This window comes from Rhodamnia argentea, chromosome 2, assembly GCF_020921035.1.
Source record: "Rhodamnia argentea isolate NSW1041297 chromosome 2, ASM2092103v1, whole genome shotgun sequence".
Lineage (NCBI taxonomy): Eukaryota > Viridiplantae > Streptophyta > Magnoliopsida > Myrtales > Myrtaceae > Rhodamnia > Rhodamnia argentea.
This window is the reverse complement of record NC_063151.1, coordinates 20628759-20640181: the sequence shown is the minus strand read 5'-3', so window position 1 is coordinate 20640181 and position 11423 is coordinate 20628759. Positions and strand designations below refer to the sequence as shown.

The window sequence follows — 11423 nt, the reverse complement described above, 5'->3', positions numbered from 1 at the left end:
TGTCGCTAAATAACATTTATAGCAAAATTCATCGTTGAAGGTGTCGTCGCAGAATTCGTCGCTAAATTATTTATAAATTCGTTGCAACTATTAGCGACGAAAATTATTTTCGTGGGTAATTTGCAACAGAAAAAATTCGTCGCAAATTAGCGACGAAATTAAGTTTTTCGTCGCAAATTAGTGACGAACTTTGCGACGAATAAATAATTTATCGCCAATTCGTCGTCGCAATTTAGCAACGAAAAATTAAAGTTCGCCGCTAATTTTGCGACAAATTTTGCGATGAGCGACATTTGCGACGAACAGAGTTCGTCGCAAATATCGTCGCAAATCGGTGACAATAGGATTTTGTCGCAAATTGGCGACGAACTACTTTTGTGGCAAATTTCGTCGCAAATTAGCGACGAAATTTCATTTTTTCGTCGCTAATTTTTGCGACGCCGTATTAGCCATGAATTTTTTTTCGTGGCAAAATTGGTCGCAAAATCCATTAGCGATGAATTTTGTCAAAATTTTCGTGGCAAATTTCGTGGCTAAAACCTTATTTTTTTGTAGTGCGCTGAACACTTGGTTGGCCACTGCGGAAAGACGCTACTTTGGCATCCAAGAGATTTTGCACCTTGTATTTCAGTGTGAAACACTCACCAGTAGAATGCCTAACTTCTCCCATATGGCAATTGCATTTCTTGGAGGGGTCCATAGCCGCGGAGACGTTAAGAATCGGGCCGCTTGGCCTGTTTGGCATGCAAGCCGTTTTTTTTTAGGAGGATCACCAAAATGTGGGAGAGAGGCTTAGGAAGTGTAGTGAACTATTAGAGTAACTAAATATCAAAACAACGCCTTCATCTAACAGTTTAAGCTTTTAAAACAGTCGGTAGTGGTCCTATAAAATCACACATCATGTTATCGTAGTAATAATTACGTTTTCATCTAACAGCTTAAGCTTTTAAAATAGTTGACATTGATCTTACAAAATCTCAACCTTAAACTTTTAGAATACTTGACAATGACCCTTCCTTTGGGCATGATTCGGGATAGAATGAGTGGGTTGGCCTATAGTTCGCATCAACTTTCGCAACAGGCTCTTCGCCCTTCTTGGTAGGGAATCTCTTGGAAGTGGTGGTTTGCCCCGGTCGCCCATATATCTCGCATGGCGATTTCGATACGTTTTTCCATAGAAAATAAGCCCGTAAGAGAATTGCATACGTTTTTCCACGGGAAATAACCGCTTAAGAGAATTGCAATTGGATCCTAGCATCCGATTGCGGAACTCGAGCGGCAGGATGTTCATGAACATGTCCAGCATTTCCTTCTCGGTCAGCTCGAGTGTGACTTGCACGGATTTCTGATCTCGGACGATCCGTGATGCCATTAAGATTACCTAAATTGGACGAAAAATGAGATGATAAGCATAAACAAAACTTGGAAAAAACCTGTCCACGACAATGGTCGAACATCGGTTTCATTTTATTGTGAAAACTTGTTCGTTTGCAAAATGTTGAAACTGTGTATTTCAAACGGCGCGATGATTGACTCACTCGTCGTGGACCGACGCAAAGGAAACATATTGCAGAAGAATGAGTGGGGAACTTATTTGGCCAACTTGGAACAACAATCCCAAAGTCATGCACAAAGAAATCTTTTCTTTCTGCGTTTGTGCATGTGCCCCTTTTATAGGTAAATAATATTAATTGGATTTCCAAGGGTCAAATTTCACTTGAGCCGACGGTCCTCATTCTGCGTCCCTCCCTTTATTGTGATTTACGCTCCATTTATTTTACGAAAAATAAAAAAAATGGAAAATATATATATTTTTGAAAATGATCGTTTATGTCGTTGGAAATAATTAGTTATTAGAAAATGATGTTATTACTGACAATAATTCATGTCTAAACAGTTTTTAAGATTTCAACTGAAAAAAAATAATATTTTCACAGACGATAAAAAATATTTTTCGTTTATTCACTTATATAGGCTATACAAACGATTATCTTATGAAAATTATTTTTTCAATCATTCATTTTTCGTGAAACTAATGTACCCTTAATATCATGGAGATATTATGTTGGAGAGGATAACGGATGGTGATTATATCACGCTTGATAATTTCTTTCTTTTGTTTCTTTATTAACGAAGGGAACATTTCAAATAAGGGCATGAAGTGACCTAATTGTTTGAAATAAGGGTCTACCAAGGGCATTTTTTGTCATTTACCTTTTCTTCACTTTTTTTTTTTCATTTTTTTGTTTCTCTTTTTCCTTTTTATCCCTTCCTTTTCAACGGTGGCCGATCTCAATCGTTGGTAGGACTCGTTGGCCTTGCTTGGGCAGAGCGAGGTTTGCCTCGTGTCCCTTGCCCGAGGCCGGTAATCGTCGGGCCCTCACCGGCAGCAACAAAGAAAAAAATGAAAAAAAAAATTAATGAAATAAAATCAATAAATAATTAAAATAAATGACAAAAAGGTCTTTCGTCAGACCCTTCTTTGAAATAATGAGGACACTTCATGCCCCTATTTGACACAAGATCCATATTAGGCACTTATTTGAAAAAATTATGGCTCTTTAGGTCCTTATTTGAAATTTCTTATTAATTAATAATATGAAGTCTTTTTCCTTAATTCTTGCTCTCTAAAGCAGCCAATGACGCTCTACTTTCCAATTGCTCTTTGACCGAGAATTCCATCTTTCCTCCTTTGAATAGCTGTTGACAATTCTTTCCAAACCTTGGCCGAAATTGATGTGACCTAACCTCCTTTGAATTGTTGTTGACAATTCTTCGGCTACTCAAAGAGAGCCGAATTCCTCGATCTCACGGGCTTAATGCACATAATTTAATTAAGTTCAGAGTTTCCCTACTTGGGTCCATTAACTTCAATCCAATTAAAATGCAGTCTATGTGGGCTTAATACAATCAAATGCTCCTAATACACAAGTGCAAACTAACAATATATTTGTTAAGGGATCGGGATGGACTCATTTCTATGTAATAAACGACTAAATGAGTCGTCAAAATTTAAGTGTCTATGCCAGTGCTCCTATTTATACACATCACTTGTGTTTATATTTAGCTGAATTTGTATGTAAGTGATCCATAACCTATAACCCATCAACAAGAATTATGGTTGAAAGGAGTTTCCTCCAATTAAGAATGGAGCCAAATTACCATTATTAAGTACCTACATTTGACCCAGAAAAAAAAAAAAAAGAGGTGAGATTATTTCAACAAAGGCAGTTGAAATGCAAAGCAGGCACTGCTGCATGCGCATGAGTATGCACTTAATTTCCTTTAAAATACAGAAATTGATGAGTCTTAGGTCTATCGCATCATTTCTTTCCTTCAGGAACAATCGTAAACACTTTTGTGATTATGGATCTACTATTAGAAATCTAATGGGTAATCTCTCATCAAATTTATTATCTGATTCAGCAAGTTTGACGATCAGATGAAATCAGAGCACATGCATCACGGATGTCCTTTTGGTTTCCAGAACAGCTCGGGAGCTGAACAACCTCATCGAAACAAATCCAACTAAATACATTCACTTGCCTTAGACATGTCTAAAATGGACTCATTAGAGCAGAGATACAGTTGAATCCTCACTTCTTGTAAGTGTTGTTCGTTTCCCTGCTGATATTTTTGCCAGTTTAGTCCAAGTGGAACAACAATAATTGACTGAAATGAAGTCCCTCGTGTTTCCTGTTGAGCTCTTCCCTTTCTGGGTGGCCCTTATCGAAATCTGCTCGACCTTTTTTTCGATCTTAAACACCTAAACTCCTACAACATATAGACAGATCATGCGATACTAGTATCATTTTGTCTGAAACTTATACGAAGAGAGGGCACCCACAACCAACGCCAGCTGCTCAACTTCAGTGTGTAGGAAAAAGAGCCTTTGTCTTACTTGCTCCCACTTCAAAGCTACGAAAATCAACTGTGCATACAAAATATAAGATGATCCGATACTGAAGATGTGAGAGTTTTCTAGCCATCGGCTGAAGCAAGCAACTCAGGATCTGGAGTAGACCACTTTGCTACCCGTGCCTTAGCCTTCTCAGCCTGCATTGATCAAGTCAAGTAGATTCATAGAGACAGAGTCTTCTTCTGGTGCTTATTTAGTGCTAAAGTCATGTACCTCCTTCGCCCAATCACAGTTGCTTGTTATTGCGGCAAGTATCAATGTTTGGATAGCAGTCCCACCAAATACCATGCCACCCCATATGCCCTACCATGTTTCCGAATCACGATTAACATAATCGAGAGACTAAGTTATTATCGAATGGAAAGCCAAATGATTGGAGGCTCGGATACGTACCACGACACCAAAGTGAAACACCCATCCCATGAGCAATCCAAGAGGAAGCTCAACGACGTAATAGCATCCCAAGTTTATGTACGCGACATGTGCTTGCCATCCCGATCCGACGGCCACTCCTGAGAAGGGGTTTCGAGTTATAGTCACTGTTTACTCACTCGACTTCCTCTCAATTCTTGCAAGTACTTGGACATTATGAATGCATTATTACAGGGAGATGGATGTGAAAGTAAGCAATATGTAAAGGGTCTTGTTAGCGAGTGTCCAAGAGTATTAATAAGAAAATATTTTTTTCGTTGAATGAATTAATTACATTTAACACTAACTAGAAAGAAGGGCACCGAAACTTTTGCTAATAAAATCGATACATAAATTCACCTGACAAAATTGGTTGAACGCTGTTGAGGAGGATCGTGACTCCCAGAAGATAAGATAGCTCGTCCACTTCTTCGAGAACATCTGTGGATGATGTGAAAATGAAGGCAAACTTGTTGTGCAAGATCACTACGAGCGCACAGAAGAAGAGGCCAATCATAGTCGATTGAACCACCGACACGATGGTTACGAACTTGGCAGCCTCGGCGTTTCCCGCTCCAAGTTCATTCGCCACTCTTACTCTAAAAGAATCGTAATTACATGATGAGCACATTTCCCAGAAGTATTGCATTGGTCCTAATTCAATCCGAAACATTTTATTGGTGTCAATTCAGTTCTAAACCTTTTGTAGTGATCAACAGAAAATGGTTAATAAGCATCATATGAGAGAGAGAACCCGATGGCAGCAAGGAAGGCTAAAGGGATCATCATTTCCGATCCATTGATGCTCATGCTGCAATGAGAATGAAATGAATAGCTCATCCAAAGCCTTAAACAAGAAGAAACATTTTGCAGTTGCAAGGAGGCAATGCTCATAAAATCTCTTACATCTGAGGAAAGTCGCACATACCAAATTGATAAGGCGTCCACCGCGACCGTAGCGTTTTGCAGATATCCGGTCATCAGTATCAATATCCTGTAGTACCAATTCTCTAGGCTGATCGCATGCCGAGATACAAGCAACCAAGTTATTGAATCCCAATGTGGAACATGGAAAAATATAAGCAGAATTACAACACTATTTCAACTTATCATTAATTGTAAAAGGTACACATAGGGTTGACTCCGTGTGGATCGGAATCTCTCATGACTTCCTAGAAGAAAGAGATACGTACCAGAGCATTACTCCAGAAGCAAGAGATAATTTGAAGAACTCCCACAACCCGGAGAACGCCTCCACGGACCAACCGGTCCATGTCAAAGGACAACCCCCACAAGCCGAGTACCAATACAACCCCAAAACCATGAGCCACCACGAGAGATCCAAGGCCACGCACAGGCCCACCACGCCGAAGTCGAAGACGTACACGCAGAGCCAGCTCGCGACCACGTTCACGACCAAGCCCGCCAGCGCGCCCCATGCCATGACTGGGTTCTTGAGCTGGCTTTGCAAGAACTTGTTCAGCGGGAACATGAACGCGAAACTGAAGTGAAGAGGGATGAAACATAGGGCCAACAAGCCGGACATGTCCGCGACGTCATCGGCTTGGCCTAGGAGCTTTAGGAGTGGCGCCGTGAAAATGTAGATGGGCAGCAACAGGAAGCAACACAGGAAGAGCACGATCGACGACCTTTGCATGTAAATGCCGAGCATGTGATATCTCTTCGCACCGTAGGCTTGGCCGCAGAGTGTCTCTAGCGCGCTCGCCATGCCTAGCTAATCAATTTTGCCACGCCCAAAAAAGAAGTCCGTTAAATTTGCTAAATACAAGGTGAGATATAGTAATTTTCGCATTTTCATTACTTGCCCACTTAAATTGTAGAGGATCTTATATAGACTGTGTACCTGAAATTAATTCAATTACAAATGCGATCGATACTAATCAAGTGCAATGAAGTTATGTTTCCTTATTTTGAAGGACATATAAGGGGAAATTTCAAAATGGTCACCGAACTAATTTTAGTTGAAGCTTGAATCCGACTACTAAACTTTGATTTCAATCACTCAATGTACTGAACTTTCATTGTTTTGGCAATCGATACACTTTGACTAGAATCCAATCAATTTTCTGCAAGTAGTGACGCATTTGGCTGATTTTCCAGTCAAAAGAGCATCGGTTCTAGTTACAGTCTAGCCACTAAGTATGGGCATCGAACGAACGAGTGCAGTTTAGGGGAAGGGAGCAGATAAACCATTTTCCACGAGGCACACCCGTGTTCGACCTCCAAAGTCCAATCGTTAGACAATTGGGTTCGGCTGCGAAGGACCCGAGTTCAACCATCGACCATCTTGGATCGGCTTCCTGTAACTCAATTTCAATAGTCGACGAAGACCATTCGTACTCGAGTTTGGTTGCAAGAACAACCCTAGTATGACCCCCCCGCAATGCAAGTATAGACAAAGTTCCGATGAAGAATTTGTGTATGCATTCAAAACATGTGAGCCCACGCTATTTCGGTCATTAAATAGCGTAGGCTCACGTGAAACCCACATGATTTTATGACCAGGATGAAGTGGCTCACATACAATTGATGCGCACAATAATTGCTCAATTTTGTTAATAGGTGCCTTGCGTTCAATAGTTCGACTAACTTCGAGTCTCGGCCAGCTACGGTCGACAGTCAATGTCTCGATACCTATTATTAGCAGGCATTTAGTGGTGGAAGAGGTTCAAGTTAACTCAAAGTAATTATTTGACATTTTCAAATTCCCAGAGTCACTTTTCTAAATTTCAGTTGAACCTGTCATAATAGATATACGGTAGATTAATTTTTCGAAAAAATTATCTAAAAAGTCTTAAACTTATTGTATGGCAATCAATTTTAGTCTTAAATCAATTTGGCCATTTTTTTTTTGGTCGAAATCTATCAATTTAGTTTTAAACATTTTAACGATTTTGTAATATAGTCGTTCTAGTTAATTTTGACAAAAAATTGCTAGCATGAACGCCATCTATCCTATGTGGCACGATGCTGACATAGAAGACTTTTGCAAATTTTTAATATAATTTTTGGAATTTTTTCTTTTCTTTTCTTTTATCTTTTCTTTTCCATGTTTCCCTCAACCGGTTGTTGGGGCTTTGGCGACAGATGATGGAGGTCGTCGGCCACAAGTGAGGGCTATGATGCCCTCGCTGGCCCTTGCCCGATGGCGAGCAAGTCATTGGCCATCGCCAAGGCCCTGGATTGATAGAAGAAAATAGGGAAAAAGGAAAAGAAAGAAAGGAAATGAAAAAAAAAAAATTCAAAAATCATTACGTCGGTACCAACCGTTCCACATAGGACATCCAGCATCAACGTCAGCAATTTCTGACCAAAATTGATCAGAGTAATTATACTGGCAAATTGTTGAAAAGTTTAGAATTAGATTGATCAAGGTAAAAATTTAGGATGGAATGGGCCACCGTACAATGGGTTTAAGGGTTTCTAAACGATTATCCCCTAATTTTTCTATATTAGGATGAGCATAACAAAGAGTCCAATATTTTCTAACAATAAAATAAATTAGACCTTAAGAAGTTTGTTCAGAAAATGTTTCACATATACTTCTGTGATGGATGAGAAAATGTAAGTAACTCACTTCTACACCGGAGTTACTGTGTTACAATGTGTACAAATTCTAGTTGAAAGCATGTTGTGTGGCCACATTATACAAGATACTTTTTTTGATTTTTACTTTTGTTAACCAAATTAAATCGTTGGCCACAAAAGCCAAATGAAAACCACTAGGATCTGAATTCCGCACGTTGAGCGAGACAAAAAAAAAACTGTACTCATCAAGCAAGACGAGCATCATAATGAAAAGAGTCCGATGGAATTACCAGGAGGCCGAAGTTGAAGCCCAATATGACGGTGTTGGCCATGGACATGGCCGCCAGCTCGACTTCCCCGAGGTGGCCGGAGAAGGCTTGGGTGATGACGTTCATGGAGTACATCGCTACCCGAGTGAAGATGGCAGGGCCTGCTACCTGCCATATCTTCTCCGTCTCGATCCAAACTCTAGTCGCGAGCTTCTTCTTAACCTTTTCTTTCTCCCTCTCCTGCTCCCTCTCGTCCCAATGATCAACTCCGTTTCGACGGCCATTCACCGGGTGCGCCAATAGGGACTGGTTAACGTCACCGTCGCCGGCGACACCCGCCATGAGAGAGAGAGAGAGAGAGAGAGAAAGAGAGACTAATATATCACGAAATTGAAGTTCTGTGAAACGTGCAAGGAATGAGATGTGGACCAGATTCAAGGGTGACCTTTTTTTTTTGGGTCGTGAGGGATCACTCGTCTCTGTGCGTCCAATTGTTTATTTTTGCCAATTGCATTATGTAGTGCGCCATCATTACCAACTGATGCCACACTTAACGGAGAAGAAAAGGTCCATTAGTTCCTACACTAGTCTCAACTCATCCATGAAGTATTTCCGTTTTCAATGTACATTACCCAAAATCACGAAATGTGATTATCAAGATAGGGTCAAATGAAATGGGTAGACATTACCAAAGTGTCATTTCTTCTTTAATAACTGCAGCTGGCCGGGGCTCGGCGACCCTCGCTGGCCATCCCCACTTGCCGGCCATTGTCGGCGATGGTGGCGGGCAACGGAGAGGGACGTGTTCTCTTATTTATTTATTTACTTAGAAATTGTAGCTTATTTTTGGCTTATCTTTAAATTTTTTATTTTTTTAATCTAGTTAAGTTGTATTTTATATTTTTATATTTTTTTTGAACTTTTAGTTTTTTTTTTATTACCGACTAGACTTCCGACGAATCACGTTGGCTTCGGATATTAATAAAAAAAATATCACATAGGATTTTCGACTAATCGGATCGGAGTTGGCACTAAAGTGGTTTGAAAAAAAAGTTTTGACATTAAAGTGAGCGCCGTACATAATTTTTAGCATTTTTAGTGTCATTTTATCCTTTTTTTTTTTTTTATATTATGGATGTATTACTAAAAATTCAAAGATTAGATAGACGCATAATGCCCTTACTATCCAATTATTTTCCGGAATAGCTCGAGACTTGAACAACCTCTTCGAAACGAAACCAATCAAATACATCCACTCGGCTTAAACATAACTAAGATGGATTACTTAGAGCATACATAGAGTTGAATCTCTTGCAGGGTGTGTTTTTCCACTAAAAGGAGCACACTGCAAAATTAGTTTTTCGGACTTTTTCGGGCTTGGTTCACTGAAAATAGTTATTCAATGGACAATATTTACGGTCAAAGAAAATACCCACACTCAAAATTAGGAAAACGAATTCCCAGTATTGAATCGAGGAAACAAGTCTCTTTTCAGTAGTTACCTACTGTCCTACACCTTAAGATTGAGCTTCATGTGCTTTTCAGCATACCATCAAACATATAAAAACTAACTTTAAAAAAAAAATCTGAAAAAAAAATATTCTTCTTTATCACGAAATTTTCCACCACACAATCATATTATAAGTTTAATCCAAGTGGAAGGAGAATTATTCCCTCGTGTTTCCAGGTGAGCTCCTCCCTTTTTCTGTCGCCTTTGTTGAAATCTATATGATTGCCTCCATACCCTAGGAGATTGATTTTTAAGAGAAGATTTTTTACTTGTCCGTTAAATTCTTCACACAATTTATTACTGGTTCCAAACTGGTCAGTACAGTTTTACTTTTTGAGGAAGATACAGACGGCTATGGCACCACCGCCACCGCCACTGCCACCACCAACATTGCCCCGCCTCTATAGCCATCACTCTTTATCGCGGCTGTAGCCCATCGCCCGTCGCCCCCGCTTCAAATGGACTGAGGCTGTCGGAGAATTTATAAAATGTCTATTTGGCATGACTACACTCAACGGACATTATATGTGTTGATTGTTTAAAGTGGAGCGCTAGGATAAGATTAATCGTGACTCGACTGATTGAGAATGAGACTCAAAATCTTCATTGAAATTATGTCAAAAGAAAGTTACGAAATTCATGGACAAGATTGTTTTCGTTTTAAAAATTTTGGTATTTGTTTTTGGCGTACCAACTTTGAGTATTTTGTTTCCAAATAATATAGATAGATTTGTTTGTTTGAAGCGACTGTTGCGTTTTACTTTTCTCTATTTTTAATCATGCAGCACACATTAGTTGATCCTTTTTTTTCACAATTTTAAGCACTTGCAACTTTCACGATACAACAAATTGGCAGTTAAATTCACCTATTGCTTCTTATAGTTTTTAAAATTCTGATGCAGCCCATATTCAAGACCAGCCTGTAGATAAACCCGCATTAAGGCTTGAAGAGCCTCTCATCGATAAATTCAAGAATCTCATCGGCAAGTCCCCGCATGCAAGCTTGACATCAACAAGCCTAACATCGATAAGTTCAAGAGTCTCATCGACAAACTTCGTCATAAAGATTTGGCATCTCCCATGTATTGGAAGCCTACAACAAGACACCTCGTGACAGCCACAAGCGTTATTGTACTTTTTAATAGATACTAGTTTCTAAGCACTTCTAATTTCTATGTTCTTCAATAATTTCTAGTTTCTAGATTTGACTTTAGTCTTTTGATCTTCTTTTTGTTTTGCTTTAAAATACCATCAAATTTATGTAGAAAACAGAAGAATTTGAGCAAGAAAACTTTCCTAGTGCAATTCCCTTGAACCTTGTAGAGTTCATTCTCCTTGAAAACCTACGAGAGTTTTAATTTCTTCCTTGAAAAGTTGGAGTTTTCAAAATCTACATTCTTGAAGAGTTACAGCAATCAATCAAGAAGAATTGATGCCCTTTCAACTTCCTTGAATGCCTAGAAGAGCAATCATTGAAGTTCCTATGTTTTCCTCATTCTGTCTATTCAAGTCTATCCATTTCCACCCCAATTATGATCTTTATAAAATGCTCACCTGAGAAAACTCGAAATAGAAAAGTTGTACATCCAAGAGTCTTCGTACATTTGGCTTTGGAATCAGTTCATTCCCATCTGTATAAAAAAGTTACGACTAATTTCCCGAGCTAGCGCAAAACTGTAATTTCTGCTCATTCTTGTGATGGATTTTCCATGTGTAAAAGTCACTTTCCCGATCCTATTATTTGAGTAGTCGATTCAAGAAGATG

General features: G+C 39.3%; 1 protein-coding gene across 1 annotated transcript; it reads right to left on the bottom strand.

The window, feature by feature from the left end:
- Positions 1-3916: 3916 nt before the first annotated feature.
- On the bottom strand, positions 3917-8514 carry LOC115739470 (protein DETOXIFICATION 27-like). The gene is made up of 8 exons (XM_030672578.2): positions 8170-8514; positions 5524-6065; positions 5259-5345; positions 5085-5141; positions 4691-4929; positions 4313-4431; positions 4133-4222; positions 3917-4056 (listed from the first exon to the last, which is right to left on the bottom strand). The coding sequence occupies exons 1-8, from the start codon at positions 8488-8490 to the stop codon at positions 3982-3984; spliced, it is 1530 nt and encodes a 509-aa protein (XP_030528438.1). The 5' UTR covers positions 8491-8514; the 3' UTR covers positions 3917-3981.
- Between the last annotated feature and the right edge of the window lie 2909 nt (positions 8515-11423).